This window comes from Leuciscus leuciscus (assembly GCF_965113295.1).
Source record: "Leuciscus leuciscus genome assembly, chromosome: 21".
Taxonomy (NCBI): Eukaryota; Metazoa; Chordata; class Actinopteri; order Cypriniformes; family Leuciscidae; genus Leuciscus; species Leuciscus leuciscus.
The window spans coordinates 23,913,934-23,941,564 of record NC_138745.1 but is presented as its reverse complement, the minus strand read 5'-3'; the positions used below and the strand labels follow the sequence as shown (position 1 = coordinate 23,941,564).

General features: G+C 36.2%; 1 protein-coding gene and 1 long non-coding RNA gene across 4 annotated transcripts in view; one reads left to right on the top strand and one right to left on the bottom strand.

Moving 5' to 3' along the window:
* The window catches only part of LOC309485128, a 300,702-nt gene that overhangs the window by 161,273 nt on the left and 111,798 nt on the right, over window positions 1-27,631 (bottom strand). The window lies entirely within an intron of this gene.
* On the top strand, window positions 575-27,631 carry opn4b (opsin 4b). 3 transcript variants are annotated; one of them, XR_014201069.1, is made up of 12 exons: window positions 1,247-1,728; window positions 10,033-10,175; window positions 10,996-11,129; window positions 15,003-15,206; window positions 15,315-15,486; window positions 15,746-15,910; window positions 17,365-17,472; window positions 19,279-19,465; window positions 20,703-20,915; window positions 22,816-22,881; window positions 23,091-23,497; window positions 23,664-27,631. XR_014201069.1 is itself a non-coding variant. In XM_082151755.1 (11 exons), exons 1-11 carry the CDS (start codon window positions 640-642, stop codon window positions 23,274-23,276), a joined length of 1,590 nt encoding a protein of 529 aa, XP_082007881.1. In that variant the 5' UTR covers window positions 575-639; the 3' UTR covers window positions 23,277-27,631. The 3 variants fall into 3 exon arrangements, 2 of the variants coding, with proteins under 2 accessions (XP_082007881.1, XP_082007880.1); XM_082151755.1 differs by lacking the exon at window positions 1,247-1,728 and adding an exon at window positions 575-651 and having other exon boundaries at window positions 23,091-27,631; XM_082151754.1 differs by having other exon boundaries at window positions 23,091-27,631.

The following is a 27,631-nucleotide window of genomic DNA, read 5'->3' as shown; positions in this document are numbered from 1 at the left end:
CTCCATAAATCTTTATTTTTCTCTCCTTAAATAACAGAGCTGCTCTTTGTTAGTAATTCATGACCCATATTCATGTACTTCCTCCTAAAATACCTCCAGTGGTCAAAATACACAATAACACATTCAGATGGTCGTACTCGCACATAATATAATAAATAAAAGAATAAATAAATGATGTAACACAATATAATATAATAATTGATATAAACTCCCTGTCAACTGCTTTTTTTCCTGGAAATTTCTTAACGTGTAAATTAACATAAAAATATGTAACATTTGGGACAAACTGACCAAATTTCACTGAAATTTCATGAACAGAAATGGAACAAAGAGTCCTTGAACAGAAGGGGGTCCCTATGAAAAGTATCAGTCAGTATTTAAGCAGTGCATCTTGTCCTCAAGGACTGCAGCAGATTTGTCCGTTCTTGTTGTGAGATGTTACTCCAGTCTTCCACCAAGGCATTTGCAAGTTAGCGAAGACATTAGGGGGACACATGGTTACACGGGGTTTGGCACTGCAATTATGATCAGCTGTCCTTGCTGTCTCCCTGTTTAGGCATCTTACATAAGGACATTGCAGTTTATTGTTCTGGACACATCTGGAGTCTACATCATGCCTCTCTGCAGCAGGTCTATGGCATGTTCATGCAGGTGAGTAAGGCTCTGGACACCTTTCTCCTGGTGTTTTTCAGAGTAGAAACGTCTCTTTAGTGTCCTAAGTTATTGGAACTGTGACCTTAATTGTCTCCCGCCTGTAAACTGTTAGTGTCTTAAGGGCTGTTCCACAGGTGCATGTGCAAATATTGTTTATGGTTCATTGAACAAGCATTGTTTAAACTCCTTAATCAAGATCTGTAAAGCTTATTTGGATATTACAAAAATATCTTTAAAATACAGTATCCTGAAAAAAGGGATGTTTATGTGGTAACAAAATATTTTATTCAAAATGTTTATTTAAATGAATGCATCGTCAACAGTGTGCAGCTTGTGTGTGTAAATGCAGTTGTTGTTCATAACATTTTAATTGTTAGCTCTGGGGTTCACACAGAATTGGCATTTTAAAAGTAGCCTACAGTATGGCTGTGCTGCTGAGCTGACCGCATGTTTATTAAAGCTGTTTCTGAATCTGAACTGGATAGGTGGTTTGAGAAAGAGAGAGAGAGAGAGAGAGAGAGACAGGGGAGGACTGAGCATGTGCAGGTTCTTTACATAGGCTATATTGATATGAAAGTCCTGTTGGCACATATTCACATGGGCAAACAGGCACACAAGGCTTACGCTTGGTGTGATTATGAAGGGCTTAGCACAGGGCTGTTGTTGTGTAGTATGTGGGATGCTTGAGTTTGCTTAACTGAGCATTCCTCCTCATGCATACTCGAATCGGCACATGGTTACTGGCATTGACAAACTCATCACACACACATGTTGGGCGCAGTTGGCAGCTTAGTTCTAGGTTGCAGACAGATAGGCAGAGGAAGACATCCAACACATTATCATATAGTAATGCTGTTTCTCAGGTTTAAGCTAACTCTTTTTGCGTACCAACTCTGAGCTCCTCTCCTTGCGCCCGCTGTGTCCACTGCGATGAACGCTTCGCGCTCGGTCAGCATGGGAATCCCCACACAAGTCCCTAACGGCACCGCGGTGAGTGCGGACACACTGGCCCCGTGGAATTACAGCGCAGTGAGCGCGCACAAGCTGATGGAGCTGCCCGCGCGAACCACTACGGTAAGATGATGGAGTTTGTATTGAACCATGTGTTTAGTGGTAGGGTGCGCACGGATTCTGATTCTTCTGTGATCGTATACTACTCTGATGTAACGTATATGATCATGTGTGTTGGATTTTAAGACAGTTGTATATTATTAACGCACACTAAAAATGGGATTTTTTTTTGAAAGTTAACGCTTAGAGCGCGTGCGTAATCGGAGGAGTGTTGGGAAAGTTCATCCGTTTCAGCTTGTTTCAGGTGAAAGGGTGCGACTTGGGATGACTCCCTCCAAAAAGGTAGTCAAAACAAAGTACATGGAAGTATTTTTACATGCACATGTTATGTTTCAAACGCGCTTTAGTACGTTTCATTATCCACAAAAGTTAGAAGTTGCGTGTTGCGTCGACGATCATTCACTTTCGGGTATTTTTTGTCCTTTTCTTGTGCTTTTTAGTTTCCAAACGTTTATTTTTTATTTTTTATATCTGTATGAGAGGAACCTCAGATATTCAGTTTAAGTCTCTCCATATGGACGTGCAGGGATTTGCCTTATAAATGTTTTAGCTACTTAATCACGCCTCATTGTTACTGCCTCTGGAGAATTAGATGTTCGTGGCATGGTTATGCATAGTTGATTCACACACAGTTATAAATTTAATGAAGCATTGAAACGTATTGCTCGTGTCAAAAGATACAATTGAGACATACTGTCTTAAAACACCAACAAAGGATAAACCTAGGGGACTTCATGCTCGTTTTAATTAGGAACATGACCTAAAATTACTGCATGAAATGATGTTCAAAAAATCGTTATTTGGAGTTGGAAAATTTCGAAATGAAGATAGAGTATCCATTTTGTGAAATTATTTCGAGGACTGGAGTTATTGCTCAACAACATCAGAAATATGTTCCATAGGTATTTCTTTGGTTAGCATTTATTAAATAAAGTTAGTCTAAAGAGTAAACTAAATATAATGTAATTTTGTCTTTTTATTCCGCGTTTCGCTGTAATGCCCACATGTATCTACATGTAGCCTATTAATATATTTTTAGAAATGCATTTTATGCAGGTTAGACACTCTAGTGTTTAAGAATAATTGAAGTGGTACTCATTTCTCATGGTGATAAAATGCAGACATTTGGATCAAGTCTCTATATGTCTAATCTGTGTGGTGTCTTCGTGATAGTACGCAGCTGGATTGCAGCTGTTCTCAATCACCCGCACACACACCAGAGGTGTTTCAACCCTGGAATTACTCAGCAAATGAGCTTTACCAGACCTAGACAAAGCAGACTGAGTAAGAATCAGCCATATTCAAATGGCAGTTATAAAAGTAGTCCTATAGGATCATGTGGGGATCTCGCACATGGGATTAATTTCTTAAAGAGGTAAACTATTCCTGGATATTTCCTGTTTGCTGATTAAAATGAGTTGCCTACTTGGGCATATAGAAAATGAATTCGGGAAGAAACAAAAACAAATAAAATATACCAAACATGCATAATGTAGTGTAAGAGAGCAAAATTTGCATTGGCCTATATCATTTCATCACATGAAAATGAAATAGCATAGTAATGAAGAAGAGCTTCATCCCATTTTAGGGCTTTAAAAACAAATTTTTCTAAAACATAATACTATCCAGGAAAACAAAAACTATTTGCTGACGCTTTACTGACAGTTCCACACAAATATTAGGGGAATGTGTAGTGCCATATGATTGAGTGTTATGGCACTTTTCAAACAGACGGGGGCCCTGTTCCTCTCATGAATCAATACTTTATTTATTTTTAATATCATATCTACAACGCAGCTTGCATTAACATGCTGAGGTGATGTGAATACAAAGCTTAACCTCTATATCTTCCATTTGCCGTATTTGATATTCTTCAATCCATGTAGCATATTATTTTCTCAAACATCAACGGCAGTCATTGTGAATCTAACTAGTTATTTTCACCCAATTGTGGAGCACTATAAATTAGGGTATGGAATTATTTTCTGATCTGAACCAGTGTCATTGTGTGTTGTTATCCCTGCTGCTATGTACTATTATTTTCTGTGTAACTGTTTTCACCTCTCACATATCCAAACAATAGACTGATTATATAGGTGTGGAGAGAATCGATGTGTGGGATATAAAAAGTGATGCAAATGTGAGGAAAGTTCATGGTAGTACAGGGACTACAGATAATACAGATGTTTAAAACTGCACCAAATACATTTGTAATTGTTAGTGAGGCTCTCACAGTTTGCCCACAGCTATATTTGATCATCTATCAGTCATGATACTGCTTGACAATTAGCCTTTATATATTTGGTTGTCAGGGTTTGAAGAGATGAGGCGAGGACTCAAGTGCAGGAAACAAGGGCTTTTTATTAATAATAAAAATAAAATAAAATCTACCCTGAGGGGGAAAACAACACATACTTGACTTGACAACACACAGGAGGAACAAACAAGTGTATAAATACGATGACAAACCAGCACAGGACTGCAAACACAGGGAGACTAAATAGGGAGAGCAAACAAAGCATGTAATAAGGGAGGACAGGTGGGGCAAATGAACCAATAATCTGGTAACAAGATGGGCGGGTTTAAACAATCCATGTGCTCACACCAAACATGACAAACGCATGAGCACATGGCCAGCAAACATAATCACCTGCTATGTGCCCCAACAAAACAAGACATGAACGCAGCTAATGAGAACACTCATAAGCCACGCGTTCACGCAAAACATGACAACATGAAGGCACACAGCCAGTGATAAACACAAGCTGCGTGCAACACAGCACAAGACAAAGCATGACATGAAAGCACATGAAACAAGGCACAGACAAGACAAAACAGGAGTGTCAGGGCTCTGTCACAAAACCAAGAAATAGACTAGATGGAAGTGACAGAACCCTGACATTGGTTGCATAAATTCCCCAATCCAAAGGCCTGAAATAAAATTTGAGAGATGCCCATGTGGTCTCAAAAACAACTGGTGGAATCAGCTACTTTTTTATTTAAATAAAAAAGGCCAAATACATGCATTTGCCCAACAATAAAAACCAGTGAAAATATCAATTGAGCATGTGTTTGTCTTTGACAATAAATGCTGTTTTACTCTGAAATCTCAAAGGCAATAGTACAGGTTTTTCTGGTTAATTCATAAGGCCAACATGGCCCTGCGCTGCTTTAATGTTCTTCTGGATCTTTGACGGTTATAGGATTTCAGCCTAGCTTGGTATTCTGTTGGGAAGCACTGCCGCAAAATGATTTATAACTGTAGCATTTTAATGTTTTTTAGAGGTAGACTTCTCCTGCATGATTTGATAGAAACCTATACAATTTCTGAGCCCTGACTCCATAATGTCAATGAATTTGACTTTAAGTTCAACCACTGGCTATTGTATTTGAATGTTGTCATACTTTTGGAATATAGATGTATATTTTAAACATCAGAAAGACTAAGACAATGAAAATAAGAGGGAGAGAGATTTAAACAGAACATCTGTTCAAGCTCCAGTGACTTTGCCGTGTCCTTCAAGGCTTCCGGACATTAGCATTCTTCTCAACATCTGAATTGTTAGTACCACTATATACCATTGTTTATTTATATTTATGCTTTTAATTTTAGCACCGTACAGTTGTAAGGTAAATATTTTATTAGCATGACCTTAACAAAGACATGGAATAATAATGAAAGATGTGCTGTGTAAGATTTCCCTTCAAGTGCATGTGTCATGTCAGATAAAGCAATTCAACTGAAATCTTTGCAATGAGATTGTTAGAAAATATATTTAACCCTCTGAAGCATTAATCATTTAATTATAAAAGGAACAATTAGGGCCTATCTTTTTACTTCAAAACAAGAATATTATCCTTCTCGATCTAATTTCACCAATTGCAATAGATAGTAAATATTCCAGAAGTGCTTGGTGCATCAGAAATGTTGAATTTATAGACGGCTAAATATTCCAGAGGTGCTTGGGGCATCATTTTGTCATAAACTGAAAAAGACACAATGACATATAAAGAGGACAGTCATAATAGAGTTAGTGTAAGGCCGTGTGTCCACCAAAGTGTTTTGTTTTCTGAAGACAGCGTTTGTATGTTTTTTCAGTTGTTTTAAATAGAAGCACTGTTTATAGCCCAGTCACGTTCCGGGGGGTAAAAATCCGCCTTCGGGGGGTGTGGTTGGGTGGTCGCTTCAACCCGCGGACAACAAAAACTGTCTGTGACAACCGTGTAAAAGTAGCCCAGTATCACATCCTGCTTGCTCAATGACAAATCATTTAAAACAAGGGCCAGAGCAAATACTTCACATTATGGCGCCATTTTTATACCTGTGAAATCATATAGTAACACTTCCACTGATATTCTGTATCATAGCCTCTCAACTGAAAGAAGCTCTCTCAAACACCTGTGGCTAGACGTTTTCAGAAGAACACCTGCCATTTTCATCTTGCTAAAGATGCTTTGTTGGACACACAGCCTAAGGGTCAAAGGTAACCACTCAGGGTATTTCGGATGTAGCGTCACACCCGGAATGGCTAAAAATGGCTTTCAAAGATTTGTCCACTGTTGTGAAGACACGCATCTGAGGGTTAAATAATGATTCACTACGGTATGACCTACCAATGAGAAGCCAAGAAAAATGGGTCATTGGTGTCAGTTAAAGCATGCATAGACTGAAATCATCAGCATCTCCGAGCTGCACATGTCAGAGTGCTTTTTGAAAATTGTCTCTCGATATCTCGGTATAATGTTTTTTCCTAGTAATGTTCCCTAGTAATGAAACATCAATCAACAGGAATTTGTGCAGTTTGAAAACTTTAGTTTGAATTCAACTCCACCTTCCCTCAGGAAAGTTCTTTTGGGAAATACACCCCTGCTCTTTGTGGAAATGTCTCAGCTTTTGTTGGACTGGCGGAGTTGATAATCTCCCCAAAAAGAAACTTTTTTTTCAAATCAGTGGATCAGCCATCCTTTATCACAGTTTCTGCTTGAGAAGTTTGGGGCCTTGGGCTTCAGAGACGTTCCTTACTGATCAGGAAACTGTCAGCTGACGGATTTGTAATTGATTGTGTGCTTCGCTCTTATCCAGACTGTTTCTACTAACCATAAGCTTTGAAAAGTAGGACGGCACAGACAAACAAGTTCATTCAACACAATCTGTTGCTCTCAGTCTTTTAAATAATGCAAACATATCAATAGCACTTAAACTGGTCAATTATTTGGATTATTTAAACGGAATTAAATTATTTCGGATCTTAAAAAGCATGGCATCAGTCTCACTCAACTAATAGTACAAATAAGCTCCCTGTGCTGTGGTGAAGTGTTATTTCCTCTATATCCATTTCTTTCTCCTTGTCTCTTTATATCACTCACTGAATATCAAAGTGATAGTGACATTTTAAGAGCACTTCTCATCAGAATCCTCCCTCCAAGTAGCAGCACATGCTCTTGTTCAAATCCCACATCGACAGTCCTTACAGAGAAGCACTGACATATGAGGATTAAAGCAAATATCAGTTCCGTCTCTTCAGATTAGGTGAAATGACAGTCGAGGCCATGAGCATTGGATACACTGCTTTCTGACTTGCTTTCTGGAGACTTCGGAAATTGTGTCGTTGTTTTTCGGGTGGTTATTTCATTTGAATAGTTACTCCCTATATATTACTTACATTCAAAAGTTTGGGATCTGTAAGATTTTTTGAATGTTTCTGAATAAAGTCTCTTATGCTCACCAAGGCTGCATTTACAGTATTTGATATATAAAAAAAGTAATATTGTGTAAATATTTTTTACAATTTAAAATATCCTTTTTCTATTTGAATATATTTTGAAAATATAATTTATTCCTTATTATCAAAACAGTTGTGCTGCTTAATATTTTTGCGGAAACCATGATACCTACGAGTTTTTGAAGTTTGAAAGATTGTAATTTATTTAAAATTAAATATTTTGTAACATTATAAATGTCTTTACTGTCACTTTTGATCACTTGATGTGTCCTTGCTGAATAAAATTATCAATTTCTAAGAGTTAAATTAGTCAAATACTGATTTCATTTCCCCTTTTTTCTTTTCTTTTTTCTGTAATGCAGTATATGTTAGTAGTGCAGCATGGGTATATAAATGGCACTGTTTGCTGTGAATAAATCTACTCTGAGTTCCCTTAACATGATGGAAAAGACAAGGTAACAGTGAGGCTGTATATTTTTACATTTTCAATTTCATTTTCAATTTTTTTGATTTTGAGTTCCTGTGAACACCTGATTCCAGTTATAAATGATCACATTGCAGGAGAGCATCTTTGCCACAAACCATGATTTCTGCAAACCTCCCGCTGTGTAAAGAAAAAGCCCAGTAAATGAGAGGCACCAAAATGAAAATGAAAAACGCTGCATTTAAGAGCTGTGTGTTCATAGATAGTCTGATTTATGTTTACATGGCTTTCCTGCATACAGACCTGAATGGGTGGATAGACCGGAATAGAGAGTGACTTGCTGAATCACATCTTGCAGGGTGTGAAATAATAGGAAGCAATTTTAATCTGTTGATCATTTGGGTATAGGTTTGACCGATTGTTGAGTGGTAGAACTGTAACAATCTTGGCAGAGAATGTCATTCATTGCAACCTAAACAAAGTGTTAAAGTTTGTTTTGGGGAATTGCAACATGCGTAATCATGTGCTGCAAACCAATTATTGTATTACTTTCGAGACCAATTGGATCAATTTAGGAAGTGTTCATGATTGACCAAAGGTAAATACAAGGTTCTTAACAAGCTTTACTGAAGCACAATGTTGCCTTCTTTTGTTCAGGGCTTCAGCTTGAACAAGTCTTTTAGACTGAGCTGAAAAAAATGAAAAGGCATCTCTCTCTCTCTCTCTCTCTCTCTCTCTCTCTCTCTCTCTCTCTCTCTCTCTCTCTCTCTCTCTCTCTCTCTCTCTCTCTCTCTCAGAATTTAGACAAGACCCGCTCAAACATTATTTTATCTGTTACTTAAAATTACATATTATAGCGCACTGACTAAAAACTTGGACGATCAAGATCTGATAGGATTAGTTGTGACCAAAAAGATCAGCATTATCTTATCAAGGTTCTCACACCTGCTTTTGTTTTAAGCTTCATTTTATTCTCAGCTGGTTGTAGGAAATACAATTGGATTCATAGTTTAACCCACTTCTGGGATTCAAAATCCAATTTAAACCTGGATAAAAACAGACAGTTTTAGGATTTTTTAGATTCTGCACTATTTCTAGATATAGGCTAATCAATTAAGATCATACAAAGTCAGATGTTCTTTTGATCATTTTCAAGAGCATGATCATCAGGTTTAATGCTAAATGTATTAAACTAAAACAGTTTTTTTGCAGAAAATAAAGTTTTCAGCATTCTTCTTCCATTAGTAGTGGAGGGGGATCTACTTCAATGAGATGCTAAACTTATTTAAGGACCCATTTATTTTCCCTCTGTTATATCATGTGCAAAGATGTCCACATACACACACACACAGTGCATTCATCTGCCGCTGATATGTGGCAGATTATAAACTCATTAGTTCTAAAATGCCCTCTTCTCTCACTTTGTATTCGAGATACTGAGCACTCTTGCAATACCCACTATCTATACCATCTCCATATCCCCTTCTTCAAAGGCTAGCCATAATCTTTTTTTTCCAGTCATTGTTCAGCAGAGTGTTTTATTTATGAGAAATGTCAATGATTGCCATAATTTACTAGTCTGTATTACTCATCCATTGTATGCTCTAACTATGAAAGTGACCTATAGAGTGAATTCCACTTGTTTTGCTCTGGCTGGCTTCAGCCATTTGAGTCAATAGAGTGGTTCAGTGAATGATAGAAGTATAAATGGATAAATTGAGGCTAAAAGTGGCCGACAAAGACGTTGACACTGGTGAATCAAACTAGTGTTTGATGTACTAATTGCCTCTTAAGAACTGAGCCTGACACAAGGGCGAAAAACCAAAAGTGGGCACCGCTTGCCATTCTAAAAGCTTTTGTGTTCTATGTGCACACACTAATAAGTGAATGCAACAGCACAATCCACTGCGTCTTCAAAAACACTAAATATGTCTGCTTAATTCTATCTCAGCTGGCTATTGATGTATTAAATGGGTGTTATAGAGGTTTTAGGAACTAGGGGATTTGAAACTAATGGTATCTTGGTGAATTAAGATATTAATAACTTTATAAGTAATGTAAAACTCAATTATTAAGTTTCAATGTCCTTTACATTGTCCTGATCTGAATACATCTCCTGGCATTCTTTTTTCTTTTTCTTCTCTTTCTCGCTGCCCACAGGTGGCAATGGTGCAGGATGTTCGATATCTTTTCCCCACTGTGGATGTCCCAGACCACGCTCACTACACCATCGGCTCTGTCATTCTGGCAGTGGGCATCACCGGCATGGTGGGAAACTTCTTGGTCATGTATGCCTTCTGCAAGTGAGTATAGGCTATATCTTTTTTGTGTGATAGCCAATGAAATTATTGTTAGATCTGCTCATCTGGAGTCATGTTTGCACTGCAAACTGCATATTAAGATTTAGACTGGGTTTTGCCAAACTGAGCACTGCAGGGGATTCATAAATTGATGAAAAGCTAATAGTTAATTACATATATAATAAAACACTTACTAAAAACTGTATATGAACATTAGCATCATGGAACCTTGAACATGTGAACATGCTGTTATATTATTGAAATATTAATTTAAAATCTCAGCGTAAAGTTTGGGAATCTCTGATTTAAGGCCTGTTCTCACCAAGAGCAGTATCTAAAAATATAACGATAATGATAACTATATTATATATAACGATATCTTCCTTAATTATTCGAAGTGGTCTGCAGTTTTGTCATCTGGCACTTTAAATGCTTGAGCTCTTTAAAGCAGGAAGGATTCTGATTGGCTGATTCAGCTGTTCTGAAAGTGATTCCAAATGATATTATTTCTTGCTGTTATTGGTATAGTTATGGTTGGACTTTTCTCTTTTATATTTGGAATGATTTTTAGAACTACAGTATATCTTTATCATTATAGTTATTGTCCTTTCTAAATGAGAGAAATCAGGGAACAGAAAATGTTATTATATAAAACCTAATTAATTATTCTATATGAATATATGTATATAATTTTAGATCCATTCATACAATATATTCTATTTAACATTATTGTATATAAATAAAACAACATAAACACCACTGCCATTGATGAGCTTCTTCTTTCTTTGACAGTTTTTGACAGTTCTTTTGTGCATCTTTTCAGGAGTAGGAGTCTGAGGACACCTGCCAACATGTTCATCATTAATCTGGCTGTCACTGACTTTCTGATGTGTGTCACACAGACACCAATCTTCTTCACCACCAGTTTGCACAAGCGATGGATCTTTGGGGAAAAAGGTAATCCAGCTGTCAGAAAATCATGGGCACTTGATCAAACCCATGGTTCATTTCCCGGCATTCAAAGCTGCTGCGCGCACAGATGCTAAGAAACAGTGAGATGTCAAGACAACTTTGCAGGGTATCTTTTAACATCAGATTATCTTCAAGCGACTTGATTCTAGTGCAGATGAGAAGAAAGAATAACAGATAATGATAAAGGATCTCAGCTGGAGAGGGATTATGCATTGGTGCATAACTGTATCCTGGTGAAGGAGAAGAAACACCTTAGTGTCCAGAGAGGTTAAAGCGTATCTAGAAATGAATCAGTGTTCGGTTAGCTTGAACATGTTGCCAAATCTGCAGGCACTGGAAAAATGTTTTCGGCTCACCAGACAGATAGTCTGATTAATCAGTGCTCAGAAAAATAATTAGGCTGTTTTATCAAGCTTTGTTCCAGGGGGAAAACAGTGATTATATTTTTTTTATCATCATAGGAAATATAAAATCAATCACATTAAATTAACCGTTTAACACAAGTTACGCTTTTTGGGGAACTAACAAACCTAATTTGTTTATAGTACCTTTTCTGACTCATATGATTTAATTGATAAATGATCATTTTTTCACTGTAGTTTCTATGTTTCTAGTTTCTAAACTCAGAGGTTTGCTTTCCTGATCAGACAAAACTGAAAAAAAGTCAGAGGGGAACTGAATGACTGCTTACAGATTTTCTTCAATTGCAAGCATCTGTCAATACTGAAGCCACATTTTCAAAACTTAGTTTTTTCAGGATTTTGTTGTTGTTCTTATTTTTTGCATGTAAATTACTATATGTAAAGATATAGAAAAAAGCAAATAGCTGCATTTCTCATTCATTCTTTATGCTGTAATACAGTCAGTAAAATGAAAAGATCGTATTCTTATCAAATAATGAATATTTATGTGAAAAACAAACATTCAAATGTTAAAAATAAAAGTTCATCATTAATGTAATGTTCCCTGTTGTTTGTGTTTTTTAGGTCAGTGTGTTATGAATGAAATGTATGTTTTCTGAATGAGAATTGTTGCCAGTGTTATGGTGGAAAGAGTTTATTTTGAGACATATATGAAGTGTTTTGTTGGTGTGAGTGAGTTTTGGAGGTGAGATTAACTGATTGGCCAAGATTCATCTTGGAAATGCAGACTGTATGAAGAGTTTTGAAAAAGTGGCTTCAGTATCGACCGATGCTTGTTAGCAATTGATAAAAACTGTAACGCTAAAGCCAGTGTCTCCAAACTATTTTGACAGTATTATTGGTTCGTAATCGTATTGTTTAAAAGTTTTTCACATTTGTTCAGTTTGTAGTCCTAAAACCCAGAGGAGAATTTGCATATTTAGACATTTTAGTGCATCACGACTGAACCGCTCCATACAAAGGCATCATATTACAAATGTGATCTCTCATTATAGAGCTCTCTTAAATATATTATTTCAGTTAGAAATTTCTTAATATACAGGTACGTAGAATTGATGTGGTGCTGTAATGCTAGGCTTTCAAATAATGGCACTGATAAAACCTCAGGTCATCCGTGGATCCCTTGATCACTGATGGTTTAAATTCCAAACCTTTTAAGCACTTAAAGTGTGTTCTTTGAAGTGAAGTAACTGCTGTATGATTGATGAAGTGGAATGAGCTCACTCAAACTCTCTCGAGGTCTCTCTTCAACCTGAGGTATCTGTGAGAGATCTGCCATGCTTCTTCTGAATGATGTTCCTTAAAAAACCCTCATGGTGTCGAGAAACGTGACATCAGGACCCACTCACAGAAAACTATGAAGCACCCATCCATAATCATCATATGAGTTAGACCTCTTTGCGGATCTTAAAGCTTATAGATCAGAATTTGACATGCTTTATTTATCTCCCTTAGACATCATCTTGTTTATAATAACTGACAATCTTACAACCACCTACAGTCATATATTGTTCATATTGCTTCATTGTTAACATTTTATCCAAGGTGTTATTGTAGTTTTATTAGCAGAAAATCATTGCTCCGCAATACTTAAAATTGGATTGTAATTTTTTTTTCTAAAAATGCTCTCTGATTCTGTTTGGTCAATTGTCATTCTGTGGTCAAGTATATATATATTTTTTAATGAGTGTTATAATGAGTGCAACCAATTTAATTATAATTAGGCTAATGTTCAGTCAACCGGCCATTAATAGCAAAAATATAAACCTTTCAGGAAGATCATATGTTACATTATCTCTAGCTACACTGCATTGCACTTATATATACACAATATTCAAGAATTATGAAACAGCAGGCAGGGCTATAATTGTCAGGATTTGAGTTTATTTGTTCATGTTTAGAGTTTATTTTGGACCTGTTTTTCTGTTCAGTTCCTGTCTGAGTTTATTTCCTATGTAATCTTCGACCCGTTAATTAGTTAATTCTTCCTCCATTCACTGCCTGTTTGTATCCTTGGTTACTGATTGTGTTAGTCCTTCGTTCATGTGTCTTGTTAATTAGTCTCATTAGTTGTTTGCTTGTGTATTTTAGCCTGAGTTTAATCCTGTCTAGTTGTCTGTCCGTGTTTTAGAATTTCGAGTATCTGTTTTAGAAATCCGAGTTTGAGTTTGTGAATAATAAAGACTACATAATGAGCCAAATAATGAGAAACAACCAAATTGCTTACCACAGCTATGCAGACGACACACAGCTCTACTTAGCCCTATCGCCTAACGATTACAGCCCCATTGACTCCCTGTGCCAATGCATTGATGAGGTCAACAGTTGGATGTGTCAAAACTTTCTTCAATTAAAAAAAGACAAAACTGAAGTTATTGCGTTTGGAAACAAAGATGAAGTTCTCAAGGTGAACGCATACCTTCACTCTAGGGGTCAAACAACTAAACATCAAGTCAGGAATCTTGGTGTGACACTAGAGTCAGACCTTAGTTTCAGTAGTCATGTCAAAGAAATAACTAAATCAGCATACTATCATCTGAAAAATATTGCAAGAATTAGATGCTTTGTTTCCAGACAAGACTTAGAGAAACTTGTGCATGCTTTCATCACCAGCAGGGTGGATTATTGTAATGGACTCCTCACTGGCCTTCCCAAAAAGACCATAAGACAGTTGCAGCTCATACAGAACGCTGCCGCCAGGATTCTGAGCAGAACCAGAAAATATGAACATATCACACCAGTCCTCAGGTCTTTACACTGGCTCCCAGTTAGATTTAGGATTGATTTCAAAGTATTATTACTGGTATATAAATCATTCAATGGCCTAGGACCTCAATACATTGCAGATATGCTCACTGAATATAAACCCAACAGATCACTCAGATCATTAGGATCATATCAGCTAGAAATACCAAGGGTTCACTCTAAGCATGGTGAGTCTGCTTTTAGCTATTATGCCAGCCGCAGCTGGAACCAGCTTCCAGAAGAGATCAGATGTGCTCCTACAGTGGTCACATTCAAATCCAGACTCAAAACACTTCTGTTTAGCTATGCATTTACTGAATGAGCACTGTGCCGCTGTTCGTCCGACTGTACTGTATTGTATTTCATTTTATTTTTCTAAACTGTTTTAATTATTCTTGTTTCTTTTTATTATTTTAATTTCTTCTATGTAAAGCACTTTGAATTGCCATTGTGTATGAAATGTGCTATATAAATAAACTTGCCTTGCCTTGCCTAGGCAGTTTTCAGGAGCATGAGTGAGGTGGTTGATTTAAATGTACTCTTTATGGCCTGTGGTATGATTTATTACTCATAAGAAACAATGTTAAGGACTTGCTTTATGAATGCAGTGCTGGATTACATATTTGGTGCATTATGAAATGCAATAATGTTTCTTTTTACATTATTTCTTGGTATTTCTCTCTCTCCACAGGCTGTGAGTTATATGCATTCTGCGGCGCTCTGTTTGGTATTTGCTCGATGATGACGCTCATGGTTATTGCGGTTGATCGATACTTCGTTATCACTCGTCCTTTGGCCTCGATTGGCGTTATGTCACGCAAACGAGCCCTGTTGATACTCTCCGCTGCTTGGGTGTACTCTATGGGCTGGAGCCTGCCCCCATTCTTTGGATGGAGTAAGTGCTTACAAACATTCACTTACCTGGGGCATTTTGTCTAAGGAGACAAAAGAGGCATTTCGTTTTAAAATTGTGTATAAGAAAAAATGTGTTTTATATTCACAGGTGCGTATGTTCCTGAAGGTTTGCTAACATCCTGTTCGTGGGACTACATGACCTTCACTCCTTCAGTACGCGCCTACACAATGCTGCTCTTTACATTTGTATTCTTCATCCCCCTCTTTGTCATCATGTATTGCTACTTCTTCATCTTCAGGGCCATCCGGAATACCAACAGGTAAGCACTTTTACCATTTCTATGAGCGTGTTTGACCACAGGTCTGAACCGTCCAGAAAGAGGAAGTATACCATTTTTTTGTTAAGGGCAATTGTATTATTTATCAAAAAGAGATAAATTTTAGATTAGTGCTGTGTTACGGTGTTCTTTACAAAAGACAAAGATGATCAAATCTGTTTGTACGCTTTGATGCATGTTCCGTCTCTTCCTGTGTGTACTGAATCTGTTTGTTTACATGTCTATATGATGGGAATAACAGAGCTGTGGGAAAAATCAATGGAGAAGGAGGACTCAGAGACTCTATAAAGAAGATCCACCGAATGAAAAATGAATGGAAGATGGCAAAGATAGCGCTTATAGTGATCCTGCTGTATGTCATCTCTTGGTCTCCATACTCCTGTGTAGCTCTTACTGCTTTTGCTGGGTAAGAATCAACATGTCTTACACCCACAATCCATAGCTTTTTTTTTTTTTATATCCTTCTTGATTATATTATTTAGTTAGCATTGACTTTAGTCAGAAGCAACTTAAACTGCTAAACAATTTTGACAGATAAACGCACAATTCGGTTGTCACTGTGCTTACACATGATATTGACCATTAGGGATTTCAATTATTTGTTCAAGACCTTCAAGGTAGAAATGAGCAGAGATAGTTTTAAATTAAATATAATAAAATAATCCGTGAATTATATAATATAGTGTGTTCCATGTGAGAAGCAGATATTTTTTCAAGGTTGTTATGTGTAGCCTAAGAGCTAGTGATGGGTCATTCATGAACGAAAGACTCGGAAGGTAAAGTAATTATTTATGTTTCCTGTAAATTATTTTTGACTGCATTATAATGATTTCTTAATTCAGAATATGATCAAGATTGCATAGGTGGATGTGTTCAGGGAATTTGCCTGTTAAAAGTTGAACATATAAAGCCACTTAAATGAACAAAATGACTCGGAGAAAAAAAGATTTGTTCATTATGATGAACGAGATCGAACAAGAGAGTCAGTAAAATGATCCGAACTTCACATCACTACAAAGAGCTAGCAAGCTGATACCTGTACCACAAATATAATATTATTTGTCACATTTCTAGTTTGTTTTGTTCTGGATCTATTTTTCAGTTCGGTTCATGTCTGATTCTCATTGTTAATCTTCTAGTCTGTTAATTAGTTCAGTTGTCCTTCCTGTTTGTTTCTATGGTTTCTGATCGATTTTAGTATTCTGTTCAGTTGTGTCTTGTTAATGAACTCATCAGCTCCTTTGTTAGCCCTCATGCATTTAAGCCCTCAGTTTCAGTCCGTTCCTGGTCTTGACATTTTGTTGTTATAATATCAGGTTTTCTCAAGCTTGGGGGTTCATGAGTGGCTTGTGAGGGAACTGCAGCTGTTCATTAATTGATAAAAGAAAATAATTAAATCATGAAAAAAAAAAAAATGAAAAAAAAAAAAAAGTTTAAAAATGAAACATTAAAAGATTTAATTTCTTTACCTGCATGTTAACATTAGATAACCATAAGCAAGAAAATATATTAAAGGTTCATAATCTTTATAATAATATAAAATTATATAAAATACTCTTATACTCTTTTAGTCTCATGATTTCTTCCATCCCCGCTTTCTTCCATCAACCCCTCAGAGAAAATGTGTCACAGAATGTGGGGAAAAAAATGCACTGCCATGTTTTCATCAGGCTTCCTTTGACAGATTAATGATCACATGTGCCTGATGCTACATTTCCTAAGGACTGTATGGTTTTACTCATTTACCACCTCTTTGTAATCTAAAATGTCTGTGTGGAGCTGTGATGCGATGTCATGCGGGTTTGAAGAAATTAATGCATTATAATGTGTAATGTTATATCCCTTTTACTCTTTCCACAGATATGCTGACATGCTCACACCGTACATGAACTCTGTGCCTGCTGTGATTGCCAAAGCATCCGCCATTCACAACCCAATCATCTATGCCATCACTCACCCCAAGTACAGGTATGATGATGCTGATGAGAGTAAGCCTTTTTACATAGTTATTTATTCTGCTATATATTCATGGATACTAGTTGCTGCACATTCTCATTCATTTGAACAATTTGTTACAATTATATGGTGATTATAAACTGTAACTTTATTCACTTGGAATCTTTTATTCATCCCCTGATATAAAACACAAATAAGCGGCTTCTTTGAGAGTGAATTGCTTTGTTCTCTATAAAATAAATATGCACACTGATCACCATATGCTCTTATTTTCACATATTTAGCAGAAGGCAAAAATATAACTCAGAGTAAAATGACAAAAATAATCACAGGCAAGTAAAATAACATTATACACCTCAATTGGAGTAAAATATAGATTTAAAAGCAATAATTACAATAAATATTAAATAAGATTATCAGAAGTCAAAAGAAACCTACCTCTCCCGTGAGATTACAATGTAAAAGGGAAGAGGATTAAACGGAACAGGAAGTTATTGTAGCGCTAAGAGTTCAAAGATGAAGTCCACAAAGATTAAAATAAAATACGTTTTTAGGCAACTGAATATCTGTGACAGTTATGTTGATTTGTGACATCACAACAATTAACTCATTTCGATCAGGCAGCTACATCAGGTATATAAATTAACAATTTTGTGTGAAATCTACTTGATGATACATCTATTTAACAGTATAATTTCTATACCTGTTACAGTGGCAGAAAATTACCAAGCTTACATGATTTTATTTTAAAATCCTGTATACACACACTATAGGGGTGGGTAAGTTTTTTTTAAAAGCATTATTATGCTCACCAAGGCTGCATTCAAAAACAGTAAAATGGGGAAATATGATTACAAAATAACAATAATGAAAAAATTACATAATATAATAAAATGTAATTTATTCCTGTTCTGGCAAAGCTGAATTTTCAGCATCATTGCTCCAGTCTTCAGGGTCACATGATCCTTTAGAAATCATTATAATATGCTGATTTGCTGCTCAATAAACATTTCATATTATCAATGTTGAAAACAGCTGTGTTTTTTTATTTTTATGAATAGATTTAAAATGTATTTAAAAAGTATTTTGTAACATTATGAATGTCAAACACTTTTGATAAATTTAACACATTCTGGATGAAAGTATTAATTTCTTTTTTTACTGACCCCAATATTTAACATTTCTTTTGTATTTTATTTTAAGATAAGTTCCTGTTAAATATTGTAAAATCCTGGCAATATTTTACACTGTATTGATGTGCACAAAAATTGAAAGACCTTGGCAGCATATTGAGGCACTGAAGCACACCGATTCAGTTTCCGTTGCAAAGAGACCTGTCCAGTGAAATGAAACATTGTTCCACAAACATGAATGCTGCGTGCTTCAAGGCCAGACAAACCCAAATTGATCAGCGGCTTTATGTACAGAGTGCTAGCACAAATACCTTGAGACGACAGAGGTAGATTCTGACCTTTAAAAGTCAGCTTTACTTCAGATTGATCTGCTCTGGATGCATTGGGCCATGTGTTGCTCATAACAGATCTGCGGTGAGCTGCACAAGATTAATGCCGTATGATGAAGCAACTAAATAATGAGGTCATCATTTGCCCATTCCTATTGCCTCAATATGACATCCTTTTAAAGGATTGATCTGAACTGTTAAGTCTGGTTTTGAAATAAGACACAACAAACACAAAATTCCATCGCCACTTATTTCATTGACAGCTCTGGAAAGTCGATGTGAATTGCAGTTTGACAATTCCTTCATTTTCCTGCCCTTTTTCACAAATCACCCCTTTCTTTCTCTATCTCTCCCAGGTCTGCCATTGCAAAGTACATACCATGTCTGGGAGTGCTGCTGTGTGTACCTCGTAGAGACCGGTTTATGAGCAGTAGCTTTATGTCCACACGACGCTCCACTTTGACTAGCCAGTCCTCTGAGACCAGCTGCAACATGCACCGTGCCGGGAAAGCACGCTTGTCCTCTGTGTCTGACAGTGAGTCGGTAAGAAAAAACCTTTAGGCAAGCAAACTCTATGTAAGAATCATCCTTATTTTGTGAGTCTTCATTAGCCTCTATAAGTACATAACTAGAAGAATAACAAAGTGGTTAGGGAGAGATATTTGCCCCCTGGAAATTATTTTTAAGGGTATACCTTTTTTGATGGCATATTTTTGATCACACAGTATAACAAACAGCATGTGGTCAATTTATGTGACAATTTAATAAATTAAATAAATTTGTTAACCTGGAACTAATTGTCACGATCCACACACGGGAAACAGGTAAGAGCCAAGTGCATTTATTAGGGTAATTCGTAATCGTAAATCCAGTCCAGGCAGGGGTCAAAACCAAAGAAGCAATCCAAAACATAAAACAATACAAAACAGGCAACAAAGCAGAACTCAGAAGTGGCGGGGAACAGCTGAGTGCAATGAACAGTGATTGGTACAGACAAGGATTATGGGGAATGCAGTTCATAATGTGGATGACACCGTGGGGAAGAGGACCTATAGTGGACACCAGGAATACACAAACCAGACACTGTGACACTAATAGTCCAAAACATTTATATTATGAAATAACAGAGGAATTCACTGTGGAGATATTTTAAAAATCTGGGGCGTTTTGATCACTTTTGTTGGTACCTTTTTGGTTAATTTCTGAACCCTGCAGTTAATAATGTTGACCAAGTACACACTGTAATAGGGACGTCACCAAGTGAACTGAATTGCCTTAAAAGGATAGTCCATGCCAAAATGAAAATTCTGTAAACAATTGCTCACCCTTGTTCCAATCCTGTTTGAATGTACACTTTTTTTTTTTTTTAACAAGAAAATATTTTGAAGAATGTTGGTAACCAAACAGTTTCGGTTTACATTGACTTCCATTGTATGGACAAAATAAACAAACAATGAAAGTAAATGGGAACTGAAATTGTTTGGTTACCAAAATTCTTCAAAATATCTTTGTGTTCTGCAGAAGAAAGAAATATATACAATTTTGGAACAACATTAGGGTGCGTAAATTATGACAGAATTTTCATTTTTGGATCAACTATCCCTCGTGTAATATGTCGGCCAAACATTCTCTTATGCATGCCATTGTGTAAAGTATGTTTCTGGCCTTCCTCAAATGATCACAGAAATCTCACAATTATCTTTATTTGATTTTTATTTAAGCTTAAATCGTGCTCTTCTCCTTATTGGATGAGCATTGAGTGTTTGTTGTGTATGGACAGGGCTGGACGGACACAGAGGCAGATCTCTCCAGTGTGACTTCACGGCCTGCTAGTCGTCAGGTCTCATCTGACATCCGGAAAGATCCGTCAGAAATCAAGCGCACCAGCTCTCTGAGGCTGAAGGTCAAGAACAGAGACTCTGGTGTCTTCGACAGAACCTCAGCTCAGAGTCTAACTGAGCCGAGCGTGAACCGGACCAGTGCATACATCAGTGTAAGTAAAAGTCTTCAATAAGTGTCATATCTCAACTCATTAATCAGAAGCTTCTCAGCTCACTTGATTTATGAAATTGGGAAGCCCGCATTCATTTTTAGAGAGGAAACGACTTCATCAGATTTAAAATTCATTTGGAAATTTAATTCCATCCTTCATATCTTGAAGTTCGCTGCCCTGGTTTCAGTCAGCGTAGTTCGTGACAAAAGTGTCCTCAAAAGTGTGCATGGTTGTACTGTATGTGCTAATGATACTCTTCTGTTATTTTGTTTGACTGTACATAAAGTTTGAGAGAGAGATTTGTACTTCTTTCACTGGCTTTTCTCTTAGATGTAGCCGTGCAGAGCTATCACTTTCTAAAATCTACAGTTGTTCTTGCTCTGCAGATAAAGATGGGGTTTTTAATTCAGCCTCCTGGGACTGCTCAATAATGATACATTTTCTTTTCCACTTGAATGATAAATCATGAGGGAACCTTATCATAAATAACACTTATTATCAAAAGTACCTTCTGAATCTTCAGCACAGAACATTCAGTGCGGCCATTGTAGTCTGTTCTCTTTTGAGACACTTCTTTTTAGTGAATCAGAAACATACAGACCAGTGTAGCCTGATTCTCAAACGATTGACTCTTATTAAAAAAGGTGCCATTAGTGAATTAAACACAATGAGAATCAACTAGTGTACAAACAGTCAGTCAGTCTAGTCCGATTCCTAAATGAATCAACTAGTGCAGTCCAATTTGTAGTACAAACGACTCCTACAAGCCAGTTATTTCTGGTGAATCAGAAACATACAGTGCAACCAGCGTAGACTAGTTCCAGAAAGAATCATGAATGAACGATTCTGAGTAATTTCTTTTAGTTAATCAAATCAACCGCATACAACTAACTGTGAAACTCAAATATGACTGATTGGTTGTTATATGAAAAAAATATATAATTAAAGAAACGTGTTATGCTTTTTGCCAGTATTAGTTTTTATAAAAATTAAATTTTACCACATTCTTGTTTGTTTATTATTAGTATTAGTATTAAATATATAGTTAAGGCCAATTATTAGATTGCATTTATATGGCTTTTAATTAAAAAAAAAAAATTTAGGAAGCATTTTACATATTTATTTGTTTTATTTTAAACTATAATCATAAGATTTGTGGCATTTAATAATTTTGCGTTTAGAATTTTTATTTGTCTGAACAGAACTGTGACCCATTTTTGGACGGCGACATTTGATAACCATTGATCTACTTCCCTGAAGGGATTGTACAACATAAAGTAATATCAGACAATAACTCTGTCATGTTAATGGACTTAATCCTGCTTTTCTGCCTATCACCAGTCAAAAGGATATACAATGTAATAACATTGTTTCTAGTTTCCAGTCACAGACACTTGATTCTAATAAAAGATCTGTTAAAAAAGTTCTGTTCATTTAAAAAATGGTAATCAAACTGATTCCACTCCTAAAGGCTCCTTTTGTTAATATAATGTTAAGGTCTTGAGCCAGTAGAGCATGTGAAAGATGTACAGTGTGGATCAGTGCGCATGACGTTTCTTTCAAGAGCAGGCTTGAATGAGGGTCCATTACATTGATATTAAGCCCGCTTTAATTCTCCTGCTCTAATCTGCTGGTTTTAGAGAGATAATCCCCATAAACAGAAGCTCATCCCATGTCATCAAGATGAACAGCATCAGCGTGTCCACTGGGTGGCACCTTCTGCTCTGCCCTTCCACCTTTTTCTTTTGACTGGTCACAGTCCATTTAAACACTGTGCGAACTTAATCAGTGATTAAATATCTGATCTTTAAGAATGAGAAAGAGAAGTGCTGAACTATGCAACTATGGCAAACCCTCATAATCGTCAATTTCATTCGTATCTCCCCTCTCCCTCTTTCAGATGGCAGGCGACAAAGAAGAGATCTCCATGGCTGAGGGGAGCCTGTCCAGTTGTCTCTCGTCCTCTGTAAGTGCTCTTTTCGGACTGGGTTAGATTCTAAATGACGTTTGAGTTACAATTATTAACATAGGATCCCAGTCACTTCATGTACTATTTCAAATGCTATCTATCTATCTATCTATCTATCTATCTATCTATCTATCTATCTATCTATCTATCTATCTATCTATTTTATTTATTTCCTCACTCACTGTCTTTTCTCTGTCTACATTTAGCCAGATATAGTCTCAGACAAAGTTGATGAGAAAAGACTGTTGGTTCGGATCCCTTCCATCATAGTTACGTCAGAGTCCAGTCCAAGCCTCCTCTCAGATGGGCGCAGCAGTGGCTCCTCCAGACAGCTCCCAGGTGCTTCAGTGGAGGAACCCTCTTTCACCGTGGATCCTGCTGGCATTGACTGAATACGGGCTACACTACCACTGACTTATACTTAAGGACACAATCTCAACAAACTCTTGGTCATCTGACTTGTTCCTTCCACCATTTTGTCTCCTTTACACAGGGCTCAAAATTGAACCTGCATGCTGTTACAACTGACATCTGAAATTTGGCAGTGCTGTTATTGTTGTATACTTTTGCCTGTTTCGAGGAGGACACTGCATGGGTGACCACAGCCTACAAGGTGAACAAGGTCTGTATTTCTATAGGAAAGTGGGGTCAAGACACCCTTTCGGGCTTCTTTCAGTGGTGTGGAGATGATCCTATCCTCTCAGGGAAGAATTCGACAGTTCTGAAAAGCAGCAAACTGTGATTCAGTTGTGAATTAACACTGCTCTGAATGTTTTCAGATACATCCATCCCTTTAGTGAGATGCTTCATCCATTGAAGGTTGTGCTTTAGGCCATTGGAATAAACGGTTCCCAGTGCCTGCACAAGATCAAACACAACACATGATCTGTGACTTGAAGATTCAAACGCCTAGTTTTTACCCAGCCAGAGATTTTGGTCTCACTATGAAATGTAGAGCCCTGTCTACAGGTGTAAAAGTGGATATTTTGATGTTTCTTTAAAGGTGAAGTGTGTAATTTCGTGTACAAATGTAAAAATATTTTCATTGTAATGGCTGATAAACGATGAATTTTTTATTTAAAAAAATGTAAAAATTAAACGTTTTAAATGATACAAGTGAATTTAGGCATCACAGCATTATAATGTACAGTCTGAAAAATGGATATAAATTTTCCGATTTGATAAAGATTACATTTATCAATACTTCAAACAGATTAACTTTGCCATCATCTAATGTTCACTGGGAATTGCGCATGCACAATTAAATGCCCAATAACTAAAAACTTAATCTCTAATATTGGGAGATAACTGATATGGTACAGATATATTGTGCACCCTAAATTTTAAAATAGAAAGATAAATAAATAAATAAATAAAAAATGTAATAAAACACTTCAGCTTTAAAGTATCAGGTATTCCCACCAACATATTCATAACGAAATAAGCACTTTGAGAACCAATGACCAATGATTTTTCTTGCTGCTGATCAAAATAATTTTTTTGTCTTGATTATAGTGTATATATATATATATATATATATATATATATATTTAGAACTGTATGGCCAATACATATATTTGTCTATTGAATGTTAATACGAAAGTTTGCTCAACAAATGATCTTGACTGTATGATTTTAATGCTTTTGTGTTGTGCCATGTTTCTCTATCCACATGTGAAAATCCCCATGGTTGTGATCACCTGCATGCTTTCTTAATGTAAAATAGGCTTTTTTTTATAGAAATATTTGGTTTTAAATGTTTTTCATTCTCTGTGCAGGTTACAATAACATCAAAACCCCTATAAATGTGAAAATTGTCTTTTAAATTCAAACGACTGGTCTCAGAGCCTGTGGCTGTAATGAACTGTACCTTTCAGATGCCTTTCTGCTGGATTTCAGAGATGCTTTAGTGGGATTAATATGCCAGTTTCTGGGAGTCCTTAGGGATTAGAGGGGAAACGCTTTTAACAAGATTAGTTTTGGGGAAGTACTCAGCCTGAACGCTCCATTGCTTTTAAAGGCTGCTGTGTTCTCAAAGTTACATACACTTTCTCATATAATGGTCTCTGAAACAGATCAAATTCACTGTCTGTCTCTCCTGAGAGATATGTTTACCTTTTCGTTTTGAGGTAAATATGCTTCATAGATGTTTTATGATTTTCTATGGGGTACTTGGCCTGCATATTTACTGATGTTGCCAGAATGTTCACCTGATTAGCAACTCTTCATTTAGCATTGATACACATTTAGCAGTGAACACCTACTTTATATCCAGTCACTCACAGTTATCAAGGAGGTCAATAGTGTGTCCTGCTGACTTGCATGTGATTTGTTGCCTGGACGCCGTCGGAGTGACATAATCAAGTGTTATATGAATGATAAGTTAGCTTATCAGCAAAAGCCACAGGTCATACATATATGTGTGATAACATTTTCACGTCTTCATTGCCCTTCCCTATGTTTTCGTGACTCCAATTCTGAAGCTGTCATCATATTATATTTATATGTGCATGGTAAAGTTCATACAGTAATTTTTTTCCAACTTTTTTTTTTACCAATGCACTTAAAAATGGCGGATGAACTGAGAAAAATATTCTTACTAGCCATAAAACTGCATATGGCGTAATTTTAATTAAAACATTTGGTTCCACTTTATATTAGGTGGCCTTAATTGTGTACATTTAAATTAATCATTTGATACAATGTAATTATTGTGTACATAGCCTAGATGTTTTTACATTGTAAAAATACATGCATGTAATGACATCTGTCATTCATTTCTATAATTACATTTATAATTACACTGTTGACCCATTCCTCACACCTTAACCTACCCTTAAACCTACCCATACCACCACACCTGTCCCTTACCATACCCGTATCCCATCTCAATAGCAGCAAAAGTGTTTTGCAATAAAATATGAACACAATAAGTACATTGTACTTAAATAAAAAAAATAAGTACATAGTACTTAAGGCCACCTATAAAGTGGGACCAAACATTTAGATGTTTCTTCTCATATACAGTAATTGTGATAAACAGTGCAGCATAATTTACAGTCTTAATATCTCTATGAAATGGCACCCGTCACAAGAAAAAAAAAGGTGAGAACCCTTTGTAATTTCGTTCCTAATATTTGTTTGTTTAGGTGATTTAACGTGACAAATGTTTGTTTTTTCAACGTCCTAGATAAATTAATGGCTTTATGATTCTTACAGTTTCATTTAAACCGCTTGTGATGAGTAAACCAAAGTGTGCATGACACATCAGTGATTTGGGTTGTGGGTTTAAAGTCGGCATGAAATGGAAGTTGCGATATTCCTTTCTTCCCAATTGTGACATATATCCAAGTGAAACGGCTTGTCAAACAAGGAAAAAAAAAATGTAGGGCAGGGCAGGACTTGATTTTCTCCATCTGGGATTGATTGGATTATGTGGTTTACTATTGCTGAGATGTAATTTGAGTGACAGTTTGTCCCGCCCTCATGCCAACGAACATGTCATCAATGAAGAGATTTTTACACCTCAGTAATAAACACCTCATTCACCAGCCAAGACTAATATCACAAACTCCCTTTCTAAAGCATTCTATTGTAATCAACAATTTTTCTTTCATTTAACTACTAAATATTTAAATTGATAAATTTCACAAATATGAAAAGAAACTAAAAAAAGGCTATTTTTCCATAAACTGTAGAAAAAACCTTGAGCAGCCTTAAAGTATATATGTACGCAGTTGCTGGCTCTACATTTATATAAGATTCACTCTGTCTGATTTCTACAATGAGCTCTGAACAAGGTCACAAGCCCCTGGAGATAAGATTAAGGAGTAAACAGCTCTGTGCCATTGACTCTTTCCCTTGTAGCAATTTATAATAAAGCCTGGACGGACTCTCTGACCTAAATTAGAGGTGATCTGAGTATCTCCGCTGACCATATTGGAGTCGCTGCAAAACAATATTTAATAGTTCTAGGCCTATATCTTTGGTATTTAAAATGTATTTATATTTCTCCTAATTGTATGTGGTACTATACTGTGTTTTCTTCACAACCGTTCTTCATGCACATGTTGGATGGCCAAAAGCATTAAAATTTTAGTCCATCTTGCAATGAGTGTGTGATTTTACTTTAATTTATTGAATGATGTATTTGGGTGATTGATAATGTTAATAAATATTATTTTCTAATCAGTATTATGAATTATGCTTGCATGTAAAAAAATAATATATTTATGCTTTTGGGTTTCAGAAATATGTGAAATGTGCAATGTAGTTCAAATACAGCTTTATTTTACATGGTTTTTGATGTTGAACAGTAAAGAACAAAATACATAGATAAACTTGACAATACTGTACATAGGATACTTGGCAACTGTCAGATTAAAACTGACTGAAATAGTAAAGCTTGTTAGATGTAGACATTTACACTTTTGTCACTTCTATTGCATTGTTGTATCTGTGACCCAGTGTAAAAAATTCTTGATGACAGGAGAGAAACCATCTGTGCACATACAATAAGCCCTGTGATTACAGATGATGTGACGTCCTCCATGGTAACTATCACAGATGTTCAGAAGAAACTTTGTTAGCTTGTTAAGGTTATTTTTGACCAATTTACAGAAAGAAATGCGTTATAAATAGCACATACTTTTAGAACGGGACAAGACCAAATAGTCGTTACATTTCCAAACCTGTATTTAGAAAAAGCATTTCAGGATGTCATGCAACTAAAACATTTATTTATTTA